The sequence below is a fragment of the Epinephelus fuscoguttatus genome, linkage group LG8 (assembly GCF_011397635.1).
Source record: "Epinephelus fuscoguttatus linkage group LG8, E.fuscoguttatus.final_Chr_v1".
Lineage (NCBI taxonomy): Eukaryota > Metazoa > Chordata > Actinopteri > Perciformes > Serranidae > Epinephelus > Epinephelus fuscoguttatus.
This window is the reverse complement of record NC_064759.1, coordinates 23,784,809-23,812,531: the sequence shown is the minus strand read 5'-3', so window position 1 is coordinate 23,812,531 and position 27,723 is coordinate 23,784,809. Positions and strand designations below refer to the sequence as shown.

General features: G+C 40.1%; 2 protein-coding genes across 3 annotated transcripts in view; both read right to left on the bottom strand.

Annotated features, from left to right (window-relative positions):
• LOC125892560 (complement C4-B-like) overlaps window positions 1-16,109 on the bottom strand; it is a 36,577-nt gene extending 20,468 nt beyond the window's left edge. For both annotated transcript variants that reach the window (XM_049582559.1, XM_049582560.1), the window contains exons 1-13: window positions 15,968-16,109; window positions 15,541-15,730; window positions 15,276-15,447; window positions 15,085-15,155; window positions 14,906-14,994; window positions 14,728-14,810; window positions 14,553-14,640; window positions 5,666-5,789; window positions 5,389-5,530; window positions 4,058-4,170; window positions 3,811-3,969; window positions 3,548-3,718; window positions 3,261-3,452 (exon numbers count right to left, since the gene is read on the bottom strand). In XM_049582559.1, the coding sequence (XP_049438516.1) occupies window positions 3,261-3,452; window positions 3,548-3,718; window positions 3,811-3,969; window positions 4,058-4,170; window positions 5,389-5,530; window positions 5,666-5,789; window positions 14,553-14,640; window positions 14,728-14,810; window positions 14,906-14,994; window positions 15,085-15,155; window positions 15,276-15,447; window positions 15,541-15,730; window positions 15,968-16,083 (1,710 nt within the window). In that variant the 5' untranslated portion in view covers window positions 16,084-16,109. The remainder of the gene's footprint in view (window positions 1-3,260; window positions 3,453-3,547; window positions 3,719-3,810; window positions 3,970-4,057; window positions 4,171-5,388; window positions 5,531-5,665; window positions 5,790-14,552; window positions 14,641-14,727; window positions 14,811-14,905; window positions 14,995-15,084; window positions 15,156-15,275; window positions 15,448-15,540; window positions 15,731-15,967) is intronic.
• Window positions 16,110-19,409: 3,300 nt separating this feature from the next.
• LOC125893646 (uncharacterized) lies at window positions 19,410-26,217 on the bottom strand. Its single transcript, XM_049584423.1, has 9 exons — window positions 23,455-26,217; window positions 22,355-23,313; window positions 21,897-22,074; window positions 21,556-21,632; window positions 21,172-21,352; window positions 20,740-20,980; window positions 20,399-20,570; window positions 20,115-20,260; window positions 19,410-19,848 (listed from the first exon to the last, which is right to left on the bottom strand). Exons 6-9 carry the CDS (start codon window positions 20,918-20,920, stop codon window positions 19,670-19,672), a joined length of 678 nt encoding a protein of 225 aa, XP_049440380.1. The 5' UTR covers window positions 20,921-20,980; window positions 21,172-21,352; window positions 21,556-21,632; window positions 21,897-22,074; window positions 22,355-23,313; window positions 23,455-26,217; the 3' UTR covers window positions 19,410-19,669.
• Between the last annotated feature and the right edge of the window lie 1,506 nt (window positions 26,218-27,723).

Genomic DNA, 27,723 nt, shown 5'->3' with positions numbered 1-27,723 from the left:
CTCTGTCCTTATGACCCTCCCTTCCTAACTTTGTCGCTAGCAAATACTGAGTGGACTAGCTTGCCATATTACTTCCCCAAATAGCGTGATCCATGATACAAACGTATGTATTATGACCAATGATATTGATTTAGTCAACAAGTAATGATGTAACAGTAGGCTCCAAAGTCCTTTCTGTTTCCTGAGCTAAGGTTAACCATCTAGTTTGCTTCGTAGCATCTGCTGAAAAAGTCATTTGCAAACAGCAAACTACTTGGTATCGTGGAGCCAGTGGTCCACATGAAATATATGAACTTAACAGATAAAACATTATTGTAAATATGGTCAATCATGGCCAGTCTCATGTTTGTCACTGTTTTGGCCAGTGCACAGCTGTTCGCTTGCAGCTACGGAGTGTGTACAATGGAGCCAAGCAACAAGATGCTGACTGCAGTTCACTGACAGTAACAGCCTCAAAGACAGGTGTCAAGCTGTTGTTGCAGATGGTACTAGATCCAGCTCTCTCTCATTATGTAAAGGTGTTCCACAAGGGTCCATCCTAGGCCCACTTTTATTTACTCTGTATATCAATAATGTCATACTCCCCTCACCACTTTGTGATGTCCATTATTACGCAGATGACACAATTTTATACAGTATTGGCCCCACTCTTAAATCAGCTGTTGCAAATCTACAATCTGTTTTTAACTGTTTCCAATCATCTCTTATCACCCGCAAGCTTGTCCTGAACTCTGGCAAGACTAAATGAATGTGGTTTTCAAGGTCCAAAATGAATGACCTCTCTCTTGGCATCCGAGCTCTGCATTAGGGATGTAACGATATGGAAAATTTGATATCTCGATTATAGTGACCAAATTATCACGGTAAACGATAATATTGCGCTATTTTTGAAGCGTTGTAAAATGTCCAAAAAATAGATACATTGAAATAACTTCACTAAATCTTGTAACTTCCTTATCGTACTAAAATGTTAACAGCCAAAATCGTATATTAAAAGGAAACTTTCACATTAAAGGGATTGGCACAGCAACAGAAATTTTTATTTTAAATGAACAAAATATGTAAACACATTACAGGAGCAAAGCTTATTCGTCTGGTGCATTTAACAGTCAGCAAAATATGTAAAAAATTTATATATTAATTATTTATTTATTTATTAGCACGAGAGGAAAAATATATAAAACAAAACAATGCAAGAGTAGAACAAAAAACATACAATATATAGAATAGATATCACAAACGTGCAGGAGAAACCAAAAAACCCCTAAAGGCAATGGTCATCATTACATAGAATAATTCACACATTAGAAGTGTCCATGTGAGTCAGAGGATTACCTGTATGAGAGAAGGAGTGCATGCTCTCGGTCAAAGGTTAACACGGCAGCGTTTTATGTTGTTTCCTTGACCTTATGTCGAGAAAGCATAACTGGCCGTCTATATCGATTCTAGCTCATCATACAATAACCATAATCATAGTGATTCAATCATAGTTGATCTCAATTAGCGTTATGTTACGTCAGTTTATATTCTGTTGGCTCCGCTCAGTGTTTTCAGCTTTGTTTCGTTTTGAAACACTTAACGTTAGCAAGATAGCTGCTAATACAGCTATTAGCTACTCAGCTAGTATTAGCTCCTAAGTGCCTTAAACAAAAACAGAAAACCTAGTCGCCGTTTAGGAGGACAGATACGGCTCAAATGTCCCGTACATGTCAAGAGTTACACAGTGTGACAATCTTAGTAAAACCAAAGTCCCTCACACAATAACTGATGTTTACATAGCATAACTTGCATTGGCTGTAAAGCTGTGGATGATGGTCACGGAGATAATCCAGCAGATTTGTAGTGTTGCTACCCTTCGCAGCAACTTTCTTTCTGCATGTTCTGCACACAAGATAGTTGTTCTCCACCACCAGCTGTCCCTCGGCATTCTTCAGAAACCCAAAGTGCGTTTAGTTAGGGGGAAAATGTCCTGAGTGCGGCTGTCACCACCTTCCGCCATGTTTTCATTCTTCGTGTTTACACATGCTACGCATTCACCCAGCGCCTTCATCGCGAGACTTGAATGAGGCTGTTATTACATATCCTGATAATCCATTGCGATAATGCAATTAATTTAAACATAAACGGTAATTCTCACTGTGTAAAAATTAACCGAGATTTACCGTAATATCGGTAATCGTTACTTCCCTACTCTGCATGGTGAGTTAATTGAAACTGTGGAGTCTTACAAATATTTGGGGATTTGGCTGGATACTAAGCTCTCTTTTTGAACCCATGTGGATCACCTCACAAAAAAATTATGAGCTAGGATGGGGTTTTTTTTATACAGAAATAAGTCTTGTTTTTCTTTACCTAGCAGGAAGACCATTGTGCAATTTTCAATAATGTCTGTTATTGATTTTGGCGATATCACTTACATGCATGCTTCATCCTCCACCTTGAAACCTCTGGATGCGGTTTTTCATAGCGCTCTATGCTTCATTACCGGGAATCAGTATCTCATGCATCACTGCACTTTATACGAAAAAGTGGGTTGGCCTTCTTTTGCCATTCGTAGAGAATTACGTTGTCTTTTATTCATTTACAAAGCTCTGAGTGGAAAGCTTCCCCCATATTTAAGTTCACTTTTACTACCCAGTATCTCTGGACATCATACACACTCACAGACTCATATAAGATTTCACATTCCACGTACGAACAGTGAGTTAGGAAAGACTGCCTTCAGTTTTTATGCCCCTGACAAATTGAACAAGCTCCAGGATGCACTTAAGCTGGACAGACTTGTTTCCATTGAGACTTTCAAGGTTTTACTTGATGATACACTGCTTGGCGATCAGTCCTGCTCTTGCTAGTCCTAGTACCTGTGATGTGAACTTTTACCATTATGTTGTATTGCATGTATTTTTATATATTGTATTTAACTCTGTTAACTCTGTAATTGTGTATTTTTGTGGTGCAGGGACAGGGCGTCCTTGAAAAAGAGCGCTCGCTATCAATGGACTTCCCTCTTAAAATAAAGGTTAAATGAAATTACAATAACAAGGGTTTTGTGAAAGTTACATGCAGAAGTTTTACGTTGATTTCATCAAGTCCTTATATTATTTTCCCTTCCCTCCCCCTTTCATAACAAATGGCAATAATACAAAAAGTGTCCTACGCATACAGAATTATTCTCTTGAAATACACACATTAGAGAGGTAAAGTTGTTTGTTTACAGTCTCCCTGCTGAGACTGCACTCCAATCTGATCTGTTTACTCACCTTGACCTTTATCTCACATTCATCCCTGACATCTATCCATACCGAGTCAGCAATGATGTCACCACGCTCATTGTAGTAGTAGCCAATCAGACGGAAGGATGGCACCATATCAGACGTTATCTGCAGGTTGTGTTTAACTGCAGTACCAAGTCTGAGAGAACCCTGTCTTATTAGGATACCACGGCTTAGGACCTGCAACATAGCCAATTTTAAAATGTTAGATATAAAGAACTGTTGCATGTTATTGTCAGAACAAACCATGTTGTATTCATTTAGATGTACCTTACCATGTAGTATATAAACCCCTGTCCTGGGCCATTGATGGTGTTGTAATTTACAGTCAGGAACTCGCCCACAGAATAGATTTTATTGTTAAAGGTCATGTAAAGGAAGCTGATGCCCCTCCGTCGAGAAGCACGGTAAATATTTCCCTGTCGTTCAAGGCCATCTGCAGACACCTAATGAAGTCAGGGTGTAAATACTTTAACTGAACTGAAGCAAAATTAAATGGTTCATTAAAACACCTATAACTTGTGTTAGGGACACTAACTTTAATGGCAACCCAAAAAGTATTGGGAATATTAAACACAGGAAACACTGCCCCCTCCTGGTCAGTGGTGCCTTGCCAAGATTCTTCAGAGGATGGTAATACATCAATCTTTACTGGCACACCAGCTGTTGGGGAGCCATCTGGCAAACGTATGATCACCTATAATGACAACAAACAAAACTTGTACTTACAAAATCATCACAGTCATATCCTTAGCTGTGTATCCATTAGTTAGTTTCATGCATACCTTCATATCTAGTGGATATCCAGGATGAAAATATGGGCGAGTCTGAGAGACATCAATGATGTATTTGTGGGAGACAATGGGAAGGTAAATTTCTGCCTCTTGTATTTCACCACCTGGACAAAAACAATGCAGATATCAGATGCATGAACAATTACAATAATATCCCCAATATCCTCTTCTACTACTACTACTTCTTATTCTCAGGCCCTCAGGAAAGCTGCTCAGCCTTGCTTCCAATTTATTCCAGTGGCCACATGCAGTATTGCAGCGAATAATTTCCCTGCAGCCCAGGAAGCATTTTCCTCGTAGACCACCATTGTAAAACTGTTGACAGGACACCTTGAACTGCAAACAAGGTAAATTCTGAATATTTCTGTTATGATTTTTGATCCAAGGAAGTTTTATATTTTTAATACTTGACTCGAGTGAAGGAAAGTGATATTAGAATCTGTGACGTCATTAACAAAGCTAAGTTAATGAGCTGAGTGGAAACTCGTGGGTTGAGCCATCCGAGAAGGTATAATTGCAGCTGGAGCAGCTATGTGACCCACCCACTAGCTACATGAGTTGCCCACCATAACCTACACATCAGTCCATGATCAGCTCTCTTCCCCACATCAGCCTGGAAGCCGATGCCCCAACATAATGCTAAGTCAGCGATTATCAAGCTATGAGAATTCAAAGCCTGCGGCTCCGCACAAGTCTATTAGAACTGAAGAAGTCTCTTGGATGAGAGGGGAAACGCCTTCAGGAATCTCAAGCAAGTCCAGTTGCCTATGATATAGCACTTGTCTTGTTACTGGTCTCCAAACAGATCATGGCGATCAGCTGTATCTCAGCCTCTGCTGGACAGAGCTATGATCTATTTGATCTGCTATGATCTGCTATAGTGTCACTAACATATTCCTGTAACATACAGGTATATTCAGTTGTTTTGTCGGGATTTTGGCACATTCTATAAAATATAGGATCATGGACATTTGCTTTAGCTTGGTAATTCTGTTTACCTACTCTAACACTTGAGTTAAACTGCTGTATTTAAACACATCTCTCATCTCTCATTGAATTCTAATCAGCACCATCCAGATTCATCACAGTGCCCTGGAGGTGCATAACAAGAAACAAAAACAAGCTTTCTGTTCTATTAAAACCAAACATGAGTAAACATTGTACTTAACAGTGCAAGTCACATGCCCCTGTATACAAAACACCAAATATTTGACACAATATGAAATATATTCTCTATTTACACCATAATGGTTTTAAACTTTTGGCTTTTGTAGGAGGCTGCTGACTTAAACATTGGTATATAGTGACAGAGTGTCCTGTACTTTGTATGTTGGTGACGAATACTCCCAAGTAGAGTTGTGCTCCACTTTGTGTTAAATCAGACAGGTTTCTGTTCTGCTGTTTTTGGAAGTGCTCCTGTAAGTCAGCAATCTGGAGAGAAGCTTTTGCAGTTCCATCTGTAACCTGCAAGACATGACATAAATTTTTCATTTTCAAGTACTGTGGCATTTAGGAGATAAAATATGTTGCCAGATTATCTAACACCAGATATTGAAATGACTTGTTTTATAAATTTTGGAGGGAAATCAGTTTCCTTACCGAACCAGTCAACTCCAGTCCCCTGATAAAGTCAGGCTTTGTTTTTAGACCAGGGGCTGGACCTGTTTTCATGAATCCGAATTGGCAGTGGTAAGCCCCTTTAACTCTCTCACCGTGTGAATACCTAGAGAAAATCATTGAAAATTGTGATTGTTGAAGTTAAGACAAAAAGAGAGTCTGAAAATGTAATGGTGGAGTTTGAGACAAGTAGCCAAACACAAAAAACACAGCGAGCAGCGACAAAGTTCAGCCTGTGGCTAGTTGCCATGCAATGTCTGTGGAAAGCTGTGGCAGCCACTCAGAGCTGCAGTCATTTGATTCTACAGTAAAGTGCAGTCAAACTAAAAGTGTCATATTGTGGCCAGAGAATACCCTCTGCCAATCTGTACGACTTTTGTTGCTTGTTGACTTATGCTACAAAGAATTTGTTCTCACCTGAACACATGAACAAGAATCCCAACTGCAGGGAAATGTAATTATTATGACAAGCTACACTTCACTGCTTCTTGCTGTGTTTTTTGCGTAATAATTTTGACATGCTGTTGTACTGAATATCAGCATGGCTGGAATTTGAATAAGGCACCAGGCTGAAGATAATTACACCCAAATTACAACCAACTAGGATTACGGCATCCAATGGCACCTGGCATAACCAACACAACACCACTTTATCTTCTTAAAACAATACTTACAACTTGGATTGATTGTTATTAAAAAAACATTTGATTCTTTCGATTGGAATATGAAGAAATATGAACAACTTACCGGGTAATTGAGGAATGGATACAGATTCTGGTTGCCCATTTTTTCCAATTTCAATTCCAATTTCAATTTATTTATAAAGCCCAATATCACAAATCACAATTTGATAGAAACCTCAGGAAGAGCGACTGAGGAGGGGTCCCTCTTCCAGGACGGACAGACATGCAATAGTAGGGATGCACCGAAATGAAAGTTTGTGGCCGAAGCCAAAGCTGAATAAAATTAAACGCTTGGCTCGAATACAGAATACTGTTGTTTAGTTTTTCATTAGTTTTTGCAGATGAACCCCCTCCAGATTAGTGTTGTCACGGTACCAAAATTGGGACCCACGGTATGATACCAGTGAAAGTATCATGGTTCTGAGTAGTATCACGATACTACAGCGAAAATGAGGCAGATGTGCCTTTTGTCATTTATAAAAAGATAAATCACTTTTCTATAATACATCAATGATATTTCAATGGAATAAATTACTTATTGACTTATTCATACTTCAAAAACAGCATCAATAAGTGATTAACATAGGGGAGATCAAAATAAAATAAATTAATAAAATAAAAATCAACCAGCCACCCTCCTCCCCTGACAAGTAAAGAACAGTCCCTTCATAAGTAAAGAACAGTCCCTAAAGTGCGGTGAGGTTTGTGGACCGTTACCTGCCACAAAGAGTAATGTGAACGGCTCGTTTCTCCTCTGACACATCACATACCTGTGTGCCGCCACGGCTCGGCTGTCCAGGTACTTTTGGGCAGTCATGACGCCAAGAAGAGGACATTATTGGAGCCGGAATTCTCCGTCACCGGTAAGCCTTATCTTGCGCCGCGGAGCACTATGGCTGCCGTATTGCTGCTGCTGGTTGAAATCTGTACTTGCACAGCGTGCTGATGATTTATTTTACTCGCACAAAACTAACGGAGTAAAACATCGCCACACTGCCGACATTTTACTCCTTCCATCACCGCCCGCTTATTCCACCGAATATCGAATGTGTGTTTTTTTGCAATATTCGGCTGAATATATATTCGGTTACCGAATATTTGGTGCATTCCTATGCAGTAGATGCTGTACAGAACAGATCAACATGATGAATTAACAGTAATCCATATGACACAATGAGATCTCTTTTTTATGAGGCTGGTATATCTCAGTGATTTAATGTCTTCTTTGGAACTCATACTATAGTTTCAATAACATGAACTGAACGATTGAATTGTGGAGAATCTAACCAAAATAACAATGTGTAGCATCTCCATATTGACAAAAGTTCAAACATTTATATTTGTCTATCTGATTGAAGCACCTAACTAACATTAGCTCAAGTGGGTAGCCAACAAGCTTTTTTATACATCCAAAGAACTTTAAAATAAGGAACTGCTTGGCAACCAAACCACGTGTCTAAATGACACAGGCATTTATTTGTCAAAATGTGTAGCCACACAGGACTAGTAAAAGGGACAGGCCGTGTAATTGGGATTAATCTTTTAATTGAAGTTTTACGGTAATAATTTATTTGGCTCTGCAAACACAAATAGTTATGCAACTGGACTGTTGCCAAGCACCAAACGAACATTTCTGCTCACTGGCTTGCTGCTCTAGGTCCAAACGTTACCACAGAGCAGCTACTTTGTATCATATAAGCCGCGTCTGTGTGTTTAGATATAGATAGATAGATAGATAGATAGATAGATAGATAGATAGATAGATAGATAAAACTTAATTATCCACTGTAGTGGAAATTTGTCTTTGGCCTCTCCAGACACCAAACCACACAAGGCAAAACCAGGACACTCATCAAGACACACAACAGAAAGGAATAGAAAAGTAAAGCTGAGTAAAGTTGTTGTGCAAATAGGAAAAAAACCAAAACAAAAAAAATCCAGCAACAGCAGGTACAGTCATGTTATTTTCAGAGTATGTATGGCATATGGAATGAAAGATTTCTTATATATGTTCCGGCTCACCCTCTGGACTCTGAATTTGTGGCTGGATGGAAGTAGTTCGTGAGTGTAAGGGGTGTGATGTATCCCCAGATATCTGTCTGGCCTTCCTAACAACTGCCCCATTGAACAGCTCACCCAAGTTGGAAGTGTGGCTTACCAACCACCTTCCCTGCAATTTTCACAATTGAAGAAAGCTTGTTTTTCTGCCTCACATTCAGATTCCCATACCAAGCAGCTATATTAAACTGCAAGATGCTTTCCACAAGACCTCTGTATGCCATTTCCAATATGTGACTGCTTACACCAAAGCTCTTCGGTTTCCTAATTAAAAACAGTCGCTGATTTGTTCTCTTAAAAATGCTATCTGAGTGCTCATTAAAACTCAAGGTGGGATCAATGATTGCACCCAAATACGTAAAATGATCCACAACCTCCACAGGCTGGTTGTTAAGCACAACAGGGGTAACATTAGTAACTCCCTTAGTATGTACTACAAGTTCTTTTGTTTTGGCCACATTCATTTCCAAATAACTGGCCTGGCACCAGTCCTGCAATACCGAAACATATCTTAAAGAAGCTCCCTCGTGTGTTGGGTTAGTTTTCTGATATGAGCCCAACCAAGGCCAAGTCATCTGCATATTTAAACAGTTGAACATTTTTGTCATTCACAATGAAGGCATTAATGTAGATGGAAAACAACTTAGGTGACAGCACACAGCCTTGCAGCACTCCAGTATTTAAAACCAGCTCATCTGAGTAGACCCCATTCATAAAAACCCTCTGAGGGGGGTCAGTTAAAAAAAATCTAATCCAGTGAATCAGCCCGCCGTTCACATTCATCACAAAAAGTCGTTCAAAAATGTGCATAGTATTAAAAGCAGAACTAAAATCAAAAGAACCCGGGCCAGTGTATTTGGCTGTTGCAGATGTTTGGCTACATAGTCCACCAGGGTAACAGCTGCATCTTCTGTGCCCCTATGTGGTCTGTAGGCAAACTGAAAGGGGTCAAGTTGGTCACTGACATGGAGCATCAGATGGTTGCTGACCACTCTCTCCATGCATTTAGCTAAATGTGGAGTGAGTGCCACCGGTCTAAAATCCTTAAGAGCCGTGGCCCTGGAGATTTTAGGTATAGGTATTATTGTGGATTTTTTCCATTGGTTAGGAAAGATACAACAGTTCAGCAAGGTCTGAACTGTTGTATCTTTCCTAACCACAACAATTCAGCAAGGTCTGAAACAGCTGAGTGACAAACCCCTTAAAGGGGAAGTTGCGTTTTTTTTACAACCTGGACCTTATTCCTGGCATTAAATACGGTTGTTTACTCACCCAGATAAGTTTGGTGTCATTTGAAGTCCTTCGGAAGATATTTAGATCCGCGAGAGCCGCGTACATCCATATAGTGGGAATGATTGGGGCAGCGACAATGAGGCTCTAATTAACACATTATCTGCCGCGAAACTCGTTCATTTCACCAATATGTTTTTATGAATTGCTAGAGTTGCTTGTCATCATCATCATCATCCAGGTCATTTATACTGACCTACTAACCTCTGACCTGGATGATGTCATCCAGGTGCGTGTGCCGCACACCCGTCAAGGCTCTGTTTACGCTCTGTTTAGGCTGAAACATGGCTGAATATTTGTCAGATTTTGAGGTTGTGGACGACGACTTTGAATACGATGGACGTCCTTACCGTTTTGAGCCAGAGTATACGGATGAGGAGCTCTTTGAAAGGAGGATGCGGAGGCAGAGAGAGGAACAGCTGGCCAGAGAACAACAAACTGCTGCACGTCCGAGCTAACTGATGCTAACTGGTGGTGTTCTTGTGAACAGTGTTCCTCTATGCCAACAGAGGAGGAATGTCTTTGTTGCTCCTAGTGGGATTTGAGGCCAGGAGATACACGTCTGGATGTCTCCAGAAATGACTGTCTCACAACCAGTGTTGGGGAAGTTACTTTTAAAAAGTAGTGTTTGCTCGTAACTCGTTACTTCTTAAAAAAAAGTAATCCCTTACTTTACTCAGTTACCCTCTGTGAAAAGTAACTTTTTACGTTACTTTTACGTTACTTTTATGGTGCTTGACTTTGGGTAGAACCCCATCTAATTTCCTAAATGTGAAAAAATCCGAGTTTCCCACTGGTATTTACCACTTTGGTGATAAAATAAAGATTAAAGAGTGAGAGTTAATTTGTGTTAACTAGGCTACATGAATTTGTTACATGACAGATTACTACTACTAATAGCCTATTTGCCAGACCTGCTGCATCACTGAATGAGGAAAATATTAATATTCACAGATACTATCTTTGAACAAATAGTGTCATATTCATGAATAAATCATTTTCTGTTCTGTTATTACGTGTGTAACTGTGAGACTGTGCTTGTGTAACAGACTCATACTTTGCAGTAAGCTACAGACCTGCACGAATAAATTAATTCATTTTCTCTTCTGGTATGGTATGGTAGGTACTTTATTAACCCCTCGGGGGGAAATTTCAATGTCACAGCAGCAATTTAAAATACACAAAATAGGAGCTGCTGCAACAGGCTGCCCTTCACACAGTGCCAGGAAGGTAGGCAGGTTATGATTGTTCTGTTTTCTGTTAACACAATGCTACATTTTATTGATGTTTTGGGGGTTGTTTTGATTTCCTTTGAGGTTCCGGGGTCGTATGTTGCCCATGTCTGAGGTCTGACTAGCGAGGTTAATCTTACATTAAACAACACTTACCCAGCCATACAAGTGCAATTCGCTGTCAGTATATAGTTGGTCAACTTGTTCAGAATCGCCCAGGTCTTATACATTAGTTAACGTTACTGTTTTGTGTCCTTGTCGCTGGCTCTGCAGTACTTCGGTCCATAGAGCACAAAAACCATCAGATAAATCCCGATATTCAATATCTTGGACATGACCGCAAAGTACAAAATTATACACATCAAGGAATTTATATGCCTTGAGTTTTTCATGCGTATAAACGCTGGTTTTCTCCACAAGATATAAAAAAATGTCCGGCCACTGTAGCTTAGGCCATTTCGTGACCCACTGACCCGACATTAAGTACCGGTCAGGAAACCTCACTGCGTTGCTAATTGTTAGCTTATTACAATAAGCTAACCTGTCTTCGGTTGACAAACCGTTAAAATAATCCGAGGAGGCGTGTGTATCTTCCATATTCCTCATACGATTCTTGATTTTGGCGCTCCTGTCTGTACTGTTGACATGGCAACTGTCACAGTTCCTGCCTAGTGCGCAGCTGAGGCAGACAGGCAGTGTCACTGTCAAATCTGTCCCCGGAAAAAGTAACGTTGTGCCCAACTGACAAAGTAACTACGTTCCGTTACCATATTTTCAGTAGTAACGCGTTACACTACTTTTTACCCAATAAAAGTAGTTACGTTAATGCGTTACAGCTACTCACAACTACAGAGGATTTCACTTCTATGATCAACCGGGCTGTTGTAGAGACTTTTTTCGTGTCCCGAAAGTAAACTGGAAGACCCAGCCAAAGCCTGCAGGACCGAACGGGCAACTTTCGATTGAGTAAGTAACGTTAGCCTACACACATGCATAAGTTGTTTATTTTCATTGAATTTGTTTGCTTGATAAGTAAATAACTATGAGAATTTACATTTCTTTAGTTTCTTCTCATCGCTTGTGTAGAGCGGCCCGCACACTGCACAAAAAGCAGAGGCGCTGCTTATGCAAAATGTGAATTTATTATTACATAGTGCTCAGTGACAAAAAGTGAGAAACAGAAAGGTGAACGCTTCGGTGGTAAAGAGGATTGTCTTTACGAATTGCCTCTGACATATCCAGGTCAGAGGTTAGTAGGTCAGTATAAATGACCCGGATGATGATGATGACAAGCAACTCTAGCGATTCATAAAAACATATTGGTGAAATGAACTAGTTTCGCGGCAGATAATATGTTATTTAGAGCCTCATTGTCGGTGCCCCGATCATTCCCACTATATGGATGTACGCGGCTCTCGCAGATCTAAATATCTTCCGAAGGACTCCAAATGACACCAAACTTATCTGGGTGAGTAAACAACCGTATTTAATGCCAGGAATAAGGTCCAGGTTGTAAAAAACGGAACTTCCCCTTTAAGCTGTTGATAGCATGATTTAACCACCTCTGAAGCCTTCGGGCCCAGGCACTTTGTTAGGTTTGATTTTGGAGAGACATCTGCCTACTTCTTCCTCAGAAAGTTGGATAGGGTCATAACTTACTATCTGTTCACAGACAGTACTGTAGCCTGCTTTAGGGTCTCTTACATCAAACCTACCATAAAAGGTGTTCAGATCATTAACAAATCTGCTGCAATCTGCTATATTTACCCTTTGTTTTTCCTGTTCCCTGCCCATCATGACATTTAGTCACTCCCAAGCTTGTTTTACATTGGCTGAACAGAACTTTTGCTTGATTTTATTCTTAAAATCTATCTTGGCTTTAAAAACTCTCCGCCTAAACTCCTTCTCTTTTTCCCTTATTAAATCCACTTCTCCTCTCAAAAATGCAGCCTTTTTTTCATTTAAACATATTTTAAAATCCTTCGAGAGCCATGACTTATTATTACTAAACACCTTAACTGTCTTAGTTGGGATAGTAGTGTCCCCACAGAACTTAATGTAACTTGTGATTGTGTCCGTCAGTTCATGTGGATCAGCGCATGCGTCAGAAAACGCTCTAGTCCGTGGTGTCAGAACAGCGTCTGAGCTCCTCCTCCCCATCCTCAGACCATTGCTGTACAGTTTTTAGACGAGGTTCCTCACGTTTGACTTTCTGTCTGTATTTCGGGAGGAGATGGATAACATTGTGATCCGATTTTCCAAGAGGAGGCCCGGCTCACTGACTTGTGTGCGTCAGGGGTATTCCCGAAGCACTGGTCCAGTATGCGAGTGGAGCGAGTGGCCGTGGTTACATACTGCTGCAGAGTCTGGAGATGCGGTGACAGCTGACAGATGTTGAAGTCTCCCAAAATAAACACCGGCTGGTCAGCCGATCGGGAGAGAGCAGAATTGTAGCAGTCAGTTATGACTTCCGCAGCTTCTTTATTGTTGGGCCCAGGGACATAAACAAGGATGATGGTGATTTGCCCAAACTCCCGCGGTAGGTAGAATGGTCTGATAGAAACAGACAGCAGCTCGTAGTCTCTAGTGCACACTCTCTGGAGCACTCTGAATTGTGTGGCCCAGGAATTAGCAATGTACATGCAGAGACCTCCACCAATGGATTTGTTAGATGACACACTATCCCGGTCAGCCCTTATGAGTGAGTATCCCTCTATGTCGACACTCGTGCTGTCCTCGTGGAGCCATGTCCATTTATTTTGCAACTGGTGAAGTATGTCTGTCGAGAGTCGCTTTGGTTGCATATGTGTGATGCCGATGAGTTAGCAGCTTAATCAGCATGTTGCATCATCTTCTGATGTCATATGAGCATACCTGGAGATTTGCAGTGAAGCATCCAGGCTTCTTTACTTCCCTTCATCCTTTTCCGACAACCATGCATTATTAAACTTAAATGTTTTGTGTGGGAATATTATGCTTTTCGTTGCTGTGCAAAGTTTGAAACAACAACCTTTAATGTAGGCTAATTTAAGGTTAACGTAAATAATAGTTAAGAACGCGTGAGGCACAGTGATGGATGCATAGCTAAAAGTCCCAGTGCTGTTATACTGGTCACGGGGAGTACCACCAGTTGATCCAGGAGCTTCGCCTCAATGATGGAATTAATTGATATATTTTATGTTAATATTGACTCAAGTAACTGGGTATAATTTGATAGCTTATGCACAAAGTTAGCTAGGTAGGCTAATGCTAGCCGTCAGTAACCTTGGCCACAATGTTAGCATCTCCATAAGGTAATGACTTGTATATGTATTTTTTTTTTTTTACCTTGCTCTTACCTTTTGTCTGACAGGTGGATATACTGTAAAAGGCCAGAAAACGAGTTGGGTAAAATACTCTATATACCTGCATATACCCTTGACTACACCACTGGGCAGAACAGTGGATGACATGTTGAGCGATTTTCAACCCATAAAATGCCAATTTTTATAAATTTGTCAAAAAGTCAGTATCAACACCAGCGCTGATATGTTCTTTCACAGTACAATCATATCATGTAGTTTACAGCCCAAAACACATGTTTCTTGTGCTTTAATTAACACTTACCTTGCTGAGATGGTGAAGGCAAACTGTTCAGCACTCAACAAAACATAGCGCTGTTCCATTCCGATGTTCACCTCAAAACTTGGTAAAACTAGGGAGTGTAACAATAAAAATGTTTTTAGAGGGAAGAAATTTTATTTGGTAATTTTAAAGAAACGTTAAAATCAAATGAGCTTACCAAATCTTTGGACTTTGAACTCTCGGGAAGCAGCATTTGCTTCATCGTCTTTATAGTGTGCTGTAATCTTCCATGTGCCCATTCTTTGTAAACAAAATATTCACCTGTTATAATGGTATGCCAGACTTCCTGTGCTGTTATGGTAGACACACTTAACTATGAATCTATTTTAACGTACTTAGAAACATCGGGAATGAAGAAGTAGTCTTGGAGAATTCCTCCCTTTGCAGTCCTAAGGGACTTAATTACTCTGTTTCCAGCAGCATTCTGTCATAAAATAATAGAAGCATCAATCATGAAATTAAATCATTATTATTATTATCAAACATTATTCCTATAGAAAATGTATGTACTCACAAATACTGATATCTGGAACACTTCGTCATGAGGCCTGAATGAGTGGTCAAGAGTGAATATCCTGTATTTCACTAGAAGAGAGATAATCCATGTAAAATGTCTTTAAAGGCAATCACTGTTAATTATCTGTTGAGGGGGGAATTATAGCACATTGCTTTACATTTTTGCACATTTATTGACTTTCCTTTTACCTGTCTGAGTTGGGTTGTAGATTGGCTGATCAGTCTGAATGAAGATATTGCCCCTGCGTTTTGATACCAGGACATGTGTCTTCTTTAAATCTTGGTCGGAGAACTTTGCCACCAGCAAAAGGTAGGAGTGTTCATAATTTTTTAGGAATCTTGACATTTTTTCCTTGTCTATCTGTAAATATGAAAATTAGATGTTAAGGTTAATGACATCTTATTCCTGTCAGAAATAGTTTGCTTTTAGTATGAGTGCTTTAGTGTCTCATACCATGAGCTCAACTGTTTTGACCTCTCCTTCCACAGTACATTGAGTTGTTTTCTTCTCAGACACTATCGTAGCGCTAGCTTCATGCTCCAAGTAAAGAGTAACAGGAATGTTGAGATAAGTCTTTCCCATCTGGACAGACACTTTCTTGTTAACACCCACATGAAACACTCCAGGGGCTGAGATTAAGAATCTGCACACAATGGTGAAAAATAACATTTACTGTATCCTTTATGGCTATATTTTGTATTCATCGGAAAAAATGTCATAATCACATAACATTTGCTGAAAACATGTTGATTATTATGTTTCAGAATATAAAATCTTATAAAACAGCTTATATTAACCCTCTTTGCACTGAACACAGAAAGGTTGGAATCACATTCAATTTTTACATAATGTAGATTCATGCAGCTAGTTCTACGTTTACCCGTCGTCCACTGAAGAAGCTGATCCCTCAGTCAAGATCAGGAGCAGTACTGAAAAGACGTAGCACTCCATTGTGTAGCTCCTATTTCTTTGCCTGCTCTGACACCAGCTTCTCATTAACTGAGATTTTGGTATTTACCCGCCCCTGTATTTCTCAATCGTTGGATCTCTCAGTGCCCTCCCTCTGTTTTTTCTTTTTTTTTTCCCCATGATGTCTTTCAAAGAAATATCACTCCTCAGAGTGATGGCTCATGTAGGCTGTGCTAACTGGTAATACATAAATTGAGAAAATCATCATGCTGTCAGATATAACATATACAGATGTGTGACATATTCTTTAGTTCAATAATATGTAAATTTATACATACATAAAAATACACAATCTAAACAGATTAATATGAAACGTGAGGACAACAAAACAGATCAGATCATAGTGAACTGACAGATGCATATCAGACTACAACAGGTTTGATTTTATAAAAGTCAGTTTTATATCACTGCTGCCTGGCGTGCAGCAGGGGAAGTGCTTTTGTTACACAATGTGGAACCATTTGCTCATCGGTCACTGTGAGTCAGATTTGAGTCAGGATAGATTTTTCCCATTTCCCAGTCTGGGCTCTTTGGGTATTGGATGGAGTGAACACTGTTTACTGGTTCAGGAATGATTTAGAGTGAAGTAGAGCTCAGTAAAATCTGTTAACTTAATTACAACCATTTGTTTGGTGATTCAAATGTTTTAATATATCTCATTAGTTGTAACTAAAGCTGCTTGTTTAACAGATCATAAATCTCTGGTGTAGTTTACTTGTACTTTTATAACCTATTGTACGGGTGTAGTCATCAGTGAACGGATTGTATGCTGAATGGAATTTAAAAAGCTGCCAAACTGTGTTCTGCTCTGGTAAAATGGAACTGATTTAAGATTTATGACACAGATTTCATTAGATTGTGGATAACAGTAACAAATATATTCAAAGACTAAGTCAGAAACTTTTTTCTACATGAACAGCTTGGTTTTCCATCCGTCCATATGTCCAACCATACATCCATCCATACATCCCACTCTTGTGAATGTAATATCTCAAAAACATCTTTAGGGAATTTCTTCAAATGTGGCAAAAATGTCCACTTGGACTCAACAATGAACTAATTCGATTTTGGCGGTCATAGGTCATAAGCCAAGGTCACTGTGACCTTGTCTGTATCATTCTTATGAAGGTGATATGTCAAGAACACCTTGGGGGATTCCTTCGAATTCGGCACAAATGTTCACCTGGACTCAACAATGAACTGATTAGATTTTAGTGGTCAAAGGTCAAGATCACTGTTACCTCGCATCTGTCTTATTCTTGTGAATGTGATATTTAAGAACACATTGAGGGCATTTTTTCATATTTGACACAAACGTCCACTTAAACTTAAAAATGTACTTGCAGTCAAAGGTCAAGGTCACTGTGACCTCCTCACAAAACATGTTTTTGGCCAAAACTCAAGAATTCATGTTACTATGACAAAACTGCACATAAATGTCTGATAGACATAATGATGAAGTGACAAAAGGTCAAAAGTCATCTTTACTGTGACATCATAATGTTCTGCATGAACACTTTTTTGGCCATTACTTAACTTCATATCTCAAGAAAAGAAGGGGAGACATTTTGTTGGATGCCGAATTGGCAACACTAATCATGGATGCCCACTGTAAAACTGTGCTGATAGTATAGATCTTCTGTGCTGTCGGGTTGAAGATGTATGTGCAGCATCCATGTTTTCACAGACATGGATTTGAACTGTAAGTGCAACTTAAAGGGTTCACAGAGGCATTCAAGTGTGAGGCAGCAAATCTAGTATGGTTAAATTTAGAATAAACCAAAACTGCGTGTAAATGCATTATATTGTAAAGGAGTCATCACCTGGTGTTTTAACATATCCTGTCTCTCTTTAATTGTCCTAAAAAAAAATGTTTTAAATTAATTTGCCAAAAAAAATCAAACATTGAGCTTGTTTTGCCCCCCCTGCCATACTGCGATTTTCTCTCGCGAGAGTAGATGCGAGATTTTGACTGGTCCGGATGCTCATTGGATTAATGATAATGATGCGCGTGCTGATTGGCTGCAGGAAGGACAGGGCCGGGATGGGGGCTGGCCCAATACATCCACGAGTTGGCCGACTCCAAACAACAACAATCCCTTCGTCATGGCGCACGCACCAAATGAACAACCTGACCGGGCAGCTGTTTATGGAATTCGCTCTTTTATGTTTGAACCGGAGTCGGAACCAGAACCAGAGAGTGACGATGCTGAGGTGGTGGAAGAAACGTGTGTACAACAAGATGTCTCTGAGTGGTAAAGTTATTTTCATTTTGAGTGAGAATGAGAAGTTAGATATGTACCTCAATCCGGTTTTCGCTAACGAGGCATGTAGCGTCCCAGTTTTACGTGTTGTGTCAAAACATAAAAAGTAGTGCAAATGTACTTAGTTTTATATCCATGGTCATAGTGAAGTTATGAAAATGTGTAACTTGAACGTATCTTGTTACATAACATGCAGTTTTCATAGCATGCAGTTTATAGCATCATGCCAGGTAATAATGCAGTAATAGTATAGCTTGAATATAAGTTGGTATGTCCCATACCATGTACTATTTTGGCCAAATGCCCGGTGTAGTCGCCATGTTATTGCTAATAAGATTACAGGCGAAAAGTCAATACCTGTAAATATGGTGTCACTATATCACTTAACACTCAAACATAGCGTCCTCCAGTCATCTTTTATACACCTGCACCAGCATTACCTACCTTCTTTTTCCTAAAGTAGTTCTAATTCTCCTTTCTTTCCCCTGAAAAGGTGCACATGTGGGAATTGTGCCACAATGCCCACTGAAAGAGAAAACGTTTGTTGCAGGGAGACCCCAAAAGTAGGTATCATACACAATGAGTATTCCTCGTCCAGTGTGCTTATGAACTCTGCAAAAAACACACATTTGCCTCTTTTCATTGCACAGGTACTCAGAAGGATGAACCAGCTCCAAAATCCCTCCATGTGCATGACAGAACATCCTGGCTTGGAACCTGTCTGCTTAAATGTCTTCTCATTACAGAATGCAAGAAACATTTATATGCAGGATTATGCCCATTTACCAGTTCGAGGCAATGAGAAGTACGTTTCTGTTCTGCATCCAAACATTTAGAATTTTTTAAAAAATGAATTGCCAATGAGATAACTGTGCATGTCAATGTGATAATAAAAATTAAAATACATTTGTGTTCTAGTTATTTGTAAAAGTATTAGAAATAGCAAGTTCACCACATTCAGTTTGGACAAATGCTTATGAAAAAAACTGAGGTGTAGCTAGAGAATACACTATAATCCCACATACTGTATCATTTAAATGTTTCTACGTTGTTACTTTCATATGTAAAATGTGAAGGAAACAACAAAGCTTCAATACAAAAGTGTCTTTATTAAGAATACAAAAAAGCATAACACTGCAAATCTACTATTTCTAAATCAAACAAGATAAATAAATCTAATTGCATTTTTGTGCACTCTCTCTCCAGTGAATACAGGCACCTTGCATACAGGTCCTTTGTGAGCTGGTGCTGGGGTCATCTTGGCCATAGAATACGCGTAGTAATACCGGCATCTGTGGTGCTGCGGATCCGGCAAGAATTCCCTGATGTACATGGCCAATACGTAGGCTTCAGGTTACCCCTCGATTAAAGCGAGACACGTAGCGGGCAACGACGTCCTCCTTCTCTGGCCTGTCATACTGAGAGCAGAGCAGTTCAGGTACTGGAATCTGCTTCAGCTGACTGACATAAGGTGCCGGATCAACAAACACCACATCGAACACCAGGTCCATCAGCTCATCCACATAGTCTGTAGACAAACAAAGAAATGTCAGTACATCAATAACACAAATGTCTTGTAAAAGTTAATCTGCTGTCACTCTTGCATTTTTTTCTTATATTTTAGTTTGTCTGGGTTCATAAACAGTCTTGAATTTGTCAATTTCCAGGTCTGGGAAAGTATAAAAATGAGGATTTTATTTAAAAAATAAATCCACCCCATTTTTTATTTATATTTAAAATATGGTAACATTTAAATTATTTTTGTGCAATAAAAATTTATGCAAGTCAACTTACTGAATGTTGGATCTTCCTTCAGTGGCTTCACTGTGCATGTTCCCTCTTTAGCCTTTGGCCAGTGAAGCTTGAAGACGGGTTTCCCATCAGCCTGCTTCTGTGGGCGCTCAGCGTTCTCGTTATAATGCATGGCTGACGAGTACAGTCTTTGGGGAGAAAAAGAAAGTAAATCAGATTTAATTACTGCCACTTCTGTTAGTTTATTGAACCTTGATTTGAAAAATTTTAACACTTGGATTTAAAATTTTTGCATCAAGATTGAGATACACTTTTATCTTATTTACCTGCACAGCATTCCCAAAAACGGAAACACCACACTTTTGGGAACAAAACGGATCACTACAGAGTGATAAGCCTCGAGCGATGATGTTTGGTGATGGGGGCTAAGCTTCGCCACATCCTTCAGGACTCTCTTGCCAGTGAACAGCTTCTCGAATTTGTAGAGAGCGGGGGTTCCTGAAGGGAGAATTAGAAAAAGTCAGTAAATACATATGGAACTACCAGGCTACTAGTAACTTATTTACCATGTCATCGTTAATTAAGTTGATAACACTCACAAAAACGTCTACTTAGGTTCACATGTACAAGTCAATAAGCAAATATATTGTACAGATTGAGTACACACCTGCGTTCAACCATTTCTCCTTATCCTTTGACACACGTGGGGCATGATCACACTTTGGGTACAAGGGGTCATCATGGATGTGGATGTCTTGGAGGTGGTTCATAACCGAAGTCCACTTGGCAATTCGCTCTGGCCCAGAGGTAGATGAAGCTGCGATCCAGTAGATCTGATTTGTGATCATGGGCAACCATTTTTTCACACTCCTTGGTTTTGGCGATTGCCTTCAGTTTCTTGCCCATTCCTATGAATACATAAACAATAATTAGGGCATTACCCCCCCCAATTCACTATCCTATGTTTCACCATCAAATTCTAAACAAAATAAATTCATAAAATATGGCCAGACTGAGTAAATCTCAAAAATGTTTGTTTATAGATGTCACAATGATTTAAATAATTATGAATTCATGAATGATAACTAGAAAATATTACCTTTCTCAAAGTGCCATACATCATAGAACTGGGTGATTTTGGCATCAGTAAGGAATTTCTGGATCTGGGGGTGCCTATCAGACACAATACAGTCCAAGTTGATACCACTTTCCTCCATGAGTTTAAGGCTCCTTTTAAGAACTTCCTTCTCCATGTTGGTACTCCCGCCAACCTCGTTGCTCTGATATAGAAGACAAGTAAGAGGGGAAAATGTGAGCCAGAGTGTGATGTGGAAAGCAGAAAGAAGCAAGGAAAGAAAGTCAATAAAATAAAATTGGGATCTTAACTACAGTTTGAAACTTTTTGTTTAGCCTTTGACATTTTTTATACAACATAATATAACACATTTCCATGGTGTAACAGTGCTGTGATGTCGTCACTAACCTGCACTAGCTGAATGTCAATGACGTTGTTGGTGTTCAAGTCCATCATGATGTAACTGCCATACTTTGCACAGTGTCCTGAAAACATAAATCACATTGAAATTCACAATCAAATTTTGTTGTTATTGCTATTGTTTGAGACCTAACAATATATTGTGTTTTATTGTTTGTTATGTGCAGCATTTTGGTCAACTTGCATTGTTTTAAATGCACTTTCTAAATAATTGTGACTTGACTCAGAGGTTTCATTCTCAAAAAGATAATTTCTATTATTTTGGGCTAAGTGGGCATTTATGTGGTAACATTTAATTGTAACATGAAAATCTGTGATTTGAAAATTACCTGGTGAGTCAGCCCTCATATCACCACCGAGAATGGCACTCCCCTCTTGGCTGAGCCGCTGCAAAACGGCTGCCTGATCCGTCTTCCATTTATGCAGCACATCGGGCTCAATGAAGTTGCAGCAGTGTATTCTGAACTGTTTGTAAGTGTGTAGCTGCAACTGCATGGCCTTGAAAACCTGATAGCAAAGACAAATGAAATTGTATGAGTTATCTTGATTCACAATATATATTGTCGGAAAATGGCATTTGTAGATCAATTTCCTGTCCTTAGTCTAAATTGTATGCAGGCCTCTTCATCCTATCTAATTCAACTGGACTGCTGTGCTGGGCTTGGCAAGTAACCCACTCCACCTTAGGTAGCGAATCAAGAGCATCAACATTTGTTTTATACCATGTCATGCTTCTGGATTGGAGCAGCAATAACATATTAAACCATAAACAAATATTTGAAAGTACCTTTTGCACAGTGAAAAACGAAGCACCACTGAAGTAGATTGCAGCAGAAAGTTGCAAATTCCCGGCTGGGGTGGAGTGTCCAATCACAGGCTGACTCTTCCATTGTCTCCAGTACTGACAATGTGGACATCGCTGGACAATGGCAAAGAATGTTCCCCTGATGTTCTTCTTGACATCACAAACTCTGCTGCACACTGGACACTTCTCAAAGAGCTCCATGAGGCAAGATTCAATTACAAGCAGCTTGCGCATTTTGTGAAAGGATAAGGGCCTTGATGGGTGGGGCTGGAGCCTTCCCTATGTTGAGAGAGAGAGTAAATAAAGTCACAAGCATGTACAATGAGTAAGACCAGAGGGGCACTTGGAGAGTCCATACCTCTGCCACGGACAATTGTCAACTATGTTATGATGAACACCATATTATAGAGAGAGCTGAGTGTGTAAATAGAGATGCAACCAGTTTACTTTAATGTTAAATTACGCTGAATCATTACTTATTTTTCAACCATAATTAATTGTCAAGCAAATGCTTATATCTCCAATTAAATATGAAGTAGTAGAAAATAAAACATCAACAGTCACATAAGGCTCTGAAAGTAAAATTGTGTGAATGTTGTGTGCCTAGTTCAAAAATGCAGAGAATGGCTGAGCAAAATTTCAACTATTAAAAAATACAATTTAAGTTTACCTAAAACAGAGTAACTTATGACTTATCCATTGACTTAACACAGTAACTGAGTCTTCCGGGTTATATGTGGAGTCTTGTGGTTCTGGAGCCACAAAAGATGAGCTGGCCTTCACAGAGCTGTCCTCATCTTCCTCCTCTACCAGATGGAGACGAGGCCTCTTCAGTGATGTCTTGGTTGGTGTGGAGGACCAAGGAAGGTCAGGGAACACAGGAACAGTGGACGTGCCGACTCCAACATCTGTGGTTGTCTTGACTGTTGTTGTCTGTGTACCTTTTACGCACAGAAACAGATATTGAAATCACAGTGTGCAATAAAAGTGAACTGAATATTTGCTTCTTATATGAATATTAAAATATGCGTTAGATTACATTTTTATTTTCTATAAGCAAAATCATATCCCAGACCACAAACCTGTACTTCGGGAAGTGAGGCTGCAAAGTTTTAAATGACAGCTGTGTGCCAGTCGATGCCTGCATTGGAGAGTCTGTCTGGCAGCCAACGTCACCCTTTTGTGGTATTTAGACAGTGCTGGTGCTGGGCACTGCATGAGATGTGCTAGCCTAATAACAGGAAATAGAAATGTTAAAAGCAAAGAAATATACCATAAAAAAATCTGAAACGATTCATTAGAAGTAACATATTGCGTTTGAGGACCAAAAGGGTACCAAAAGACCTTATAATATACAGCAATTAAATAAGAAATCCTAAGTGTGAATAGCTGCAGCTGGAATCTAAAACGTTAAAACCCATGACATTGGATGTGACATCGGTCAGTGTGTTAACACATTGTAATCACAACAAACTCTGAAAATATGTACATTATAGCCTCCAAAATGCTGGTAGTTCCCCTGTTTCTGCCTCTTTCAGGAGGCTCATCTCTGCCCAGTTAAAACAGTTAGCGTTACAGTGAAATCAAGCTGCAGAGCTTGATTTCACACTCAGCAGACAGCCTGCATGAGTCTCATGTAAGACTCGAGTTTTAATATTGATGTTCATGGTTTATGATGTGAAAACGTCAGAGAAAATAAAAGTTTGCGTCCTGGTATTTTTTCAGTAATAAAATCCAAACGCAAACGCATGTAAACAGTAAGGAAATTGTAGTGATGAGGCAGTAAAACGTGAATGCTCTTCACAAAATCCACCCGGATAACGTTAGTTTCTTACGGTGACTCAAAACTATTGGTCAACACACAGTCACTCGCCTTGTTTTGGTAGCAGCTCAGCTGGCTCTAAGTCCCTCAAAAACCAAAACTGGGCAGCGTGACGCTCTGTGGCCCGATGTCGGCCCCAACGCTACTGGCAGTATGCAGACACTGAGCTGCTGCTAGCCGCTAGATAACTTCGTTATCTACGCTAACACCGAGCTGCTGCTACTCAGTTATCTAGCGGCTACAGCAGCTCGGTGTCTGAGCACCGAGCTTCACCGAGGTGCCCAGACACCGCGCTGCACACCGAGGTGCTGCTGCTAGCTGCTAGATAACTGAGTAGCAGCAGCTCGGTGTCTGCATACTGCCGGAGAACCTGGGTCTCCGCAGGGGTCCCCCGTCATGGTCTCCATTTACAAACATCCATACCACAGTACAACACACCCCAGAGATATAAAACGAAAGACGTGGGGGTCATTTCTAAATCATATGAGATCCACAGGTTATACTAGTCCCTTGTGAATAACGTTAGCATCTAGCGTTAGCCCAATTAGCAGTTAGCTGCTGTCTACCGTCATTTCAGGGTCAAGTACACAGTAAAACATACCGTTAACTGTTACACAAAGCAGCGAGACTTACCAATTGCACTGCTGGTAAGTCTCGAATCGTAGGAATTGACCCTTTTATCCACTGTTCCTTTGTTGCTTGGTCCGCCGATGCTGAAAATACTTTTGTGTTCATTCTGGCAACCAACAACGGAGCAATTAACATGGGAGCATCGTTTAGCCATTTTTTGTCGGTAATGGCGGCAGGTGCAGGCTGATTCAGGTGGTGGGTGGGGTGGGGTGGTAGAGAGGTCGGGCTTATGCAAATAGCCTCCTATGGTTACGTAACCATAGGAGCACACCCAAAATCTCACTTTTTTTTGAGTGCGCACCCTTGTGGTTTGAACAAAGAGGCCAAACGAAAAAATGGAGCCATTTCCATCCTCCAAAATTTCAGGCAAGTTTCAACTGAGGTCCACCTCCAATATACACGTATTAACAGGGAAACTTGTGATTTCCGGTTGATGACTCCTTTAAATCTTTATAGAAACTTTACTTCACTCTTACAGGTCTGGGGTTAATATTAACACCAATAAACATCCATATCAAGGTTTTTGGAAGAATTTATTTTGCTATACAAGAACTAGAGCTGTTGAGTTTTGTTGTTGTTTTGAATTTGAGCAAAAGTATACACACAGTTATACACATAATTAAAAGCCCTGTATAATCCAAAGACATAATTGGCACATGGAAGGAACATCTCTGTCAGCCTCCATTTTGTGTAATCCTAACAAGAGCTCCATGTGTTTAGTTTACTTCTTTCTTCAAAATGATATTGTATTAATACCTAAATCAGTGTGTCACTCAGGGTTGGCAGATTGTAATAGCTGCAGAGGTATCGCGTTGTCCCAGCGCTATCCGTCACAAATTCTAGCCGACCAATGGAGAAGCAAAACCAGAATCAGCATTGGTTCAGCTTTTGATTGTTGGTGTCAGCTGAAGGCAGAAAAAGGGCTAAAAAGCTACGCAGAGGTTGCCGCTTTCCTTCTGGACAGGTAAGCTAATGTTTGCTAACTAACGTAGCAGGGTTGTAAAAAGATATATCTGCTGAATATATCTAATATCTAGTAAAGCCGAACTAGTAATTACCCTACACCTAGATGAAATATGTTAAGAAAAAGTGAGGATGATGGTTAATTTCAGATATTTTAGCAAGTTCTCTAGAAACCGCATTTTTGGGACTGTAATTGTTCCAGTTGTAGAGTTGTCAAATAGTGTCGTAAAAAAGTAAATCTACTGAATATATCAAACACAGCCAAACTATCATGTTATCACTATTATTATTATTATTATTGGCGGGAAATTATAACAGAGGAATATATTTGCCATTTTAATATCAAGAACACTTTCATGTTTTTATGTGTATACAGGACGTTGTTGAATCAGGTTATCCGTGTGTCCGCCACGACAAAGGATCCTAATTGACTAATGATGGACTGGGGGCTCATCCTACTCTCCAATGTGCTATGTGTGAGCTCAGTCCTGCATGTTCTTTAATGAAGCAATAGGAGAAGATATTCGGTCTCAGTTAATGTAGTTTATTAAGCAGTAAAGGAATAAAATTACAGAGCTCTGGGTCTCAACTTCAAGTCCCTGACGAACAACAAAGGTGTGTCAGTTCACGAAGTCTGACCTCCTGTCCTTTCCCTGACCCAGTATATTTGAGCGTAACAGAGTGTCATTGTGCACGCAAGGCGTTGTCCTCTTCTCATTGGCAGTTCCACTTCCTCCTTCACCACACCACGCCCCTGCCTCGTGTTAATCTGACTCCTTCCCGCTGACAGTGGGGGCGTGGTTCCTGTTTTGAAAGACAAGAGAACAACACAACTCCCTACACGTGCTGTACCTTACTATCTGTACATCACTTTCTATTATTTTTACCATATATGAAACTAATTATCTAAGCATTGCGGTATGTGCTCCTCAGATTTCATGTCTCTTCCTCTCCTGTACTTCTCCGCTTCTGCAAAGCAAACACATTCAGATCAGCTGAAATCATCTTAGTATTCTCATTGTTCACACATCTAAAACTTATATAGTGAAACACAACTGATAGTAAAATGCATAAAATCATTCTATTCCCAACAGTCCCCCTTTTGGCCTCATAGGACTGAGGCCACTTTTCTTTTTTTCAGTCCCAACGTATCCAGGTCCCCCTTTTTAGGTCTTGTGATTACTGCACTTTTTGTTTCTTTTTAAAAAAAAAGTTATAACTCCCCCTTTTTGTCTCATACTCATGAGACCACTTACACATTTTCTTCTCCTGAGGCTGAGTCAGAATCTGAATCAGTTGGCTGCTCTCCTAACAGGGTGGCCGTCTCCATTTGAGTCATCTGATATGGTGGGGCTGTGGATGTTTTCTCTCCACAGCTGTCACTATGATTCTTTCACAGAGAGGACCGGATACATGGGATACAACAACAACCACATAATGCTAACACCGAGCATTCCCACCAGAGACAAGAATACCGATACCACTAAATCTTTCCACTTACCGAACCACTTCTCGAAGATACCACCCAGGGGTTTATCAATGCCTGAGTGTTCATGCATTTCCTCAGAGAGCGTGCCCAGCCCTTCTAGCGCCTTAGTTACTGACCCGTCTGGAGCTGTGTTGTTTGGGATGAAGGTGCAGCAGAGGCCCTGGAACATAGAGCAGACACCCCCTTTCTCCGCCAAAAGCATGTCTAACGAATGTTCTGTACTGTCATCAGGGAGGTAGCTGCCAGTTGTTCAGAGAGTCCTCCAACCGCGTCCCTAGTGCTGTTGGCCAGTCTAAGAACATTGTAATGCACATAATTAATTCTGTCCACATTTTTGTTAGGGGTGATGGGAAACAGTGCAGCTAATATGGGTATGTTTTCAAAACCAGCAGCCACTTGGTCAGCCAATTTGTACTGGTCTGGGACCCGCGAGGAACACCTATGGCA

Bases quoted from the DNA above. Each gene is read 5' to 3' on its own strand.
- LOC125893646 (XM_049584423.1), bottom strand. From the start codon at position 20,920: ATGATCACAAATCAGATCTACTGGATCGCAGCTTCATCTACCTCTGGG. The intron at 20,571-20,739 runs GTGTGTACTCAA...TTCTCCCTTCAG, and splicing joins GGAGAAATGGTTGAACGCAG to GAACCCCCGCTCTCTACAAA. The intron at 20,261-20,398 runs GTAAATAAGATA...TTCTCCCCAAAG, and splicing joins TTTTTGGGAATGCTGTGCAG to ACTGTACTCGTCAGCCATGC.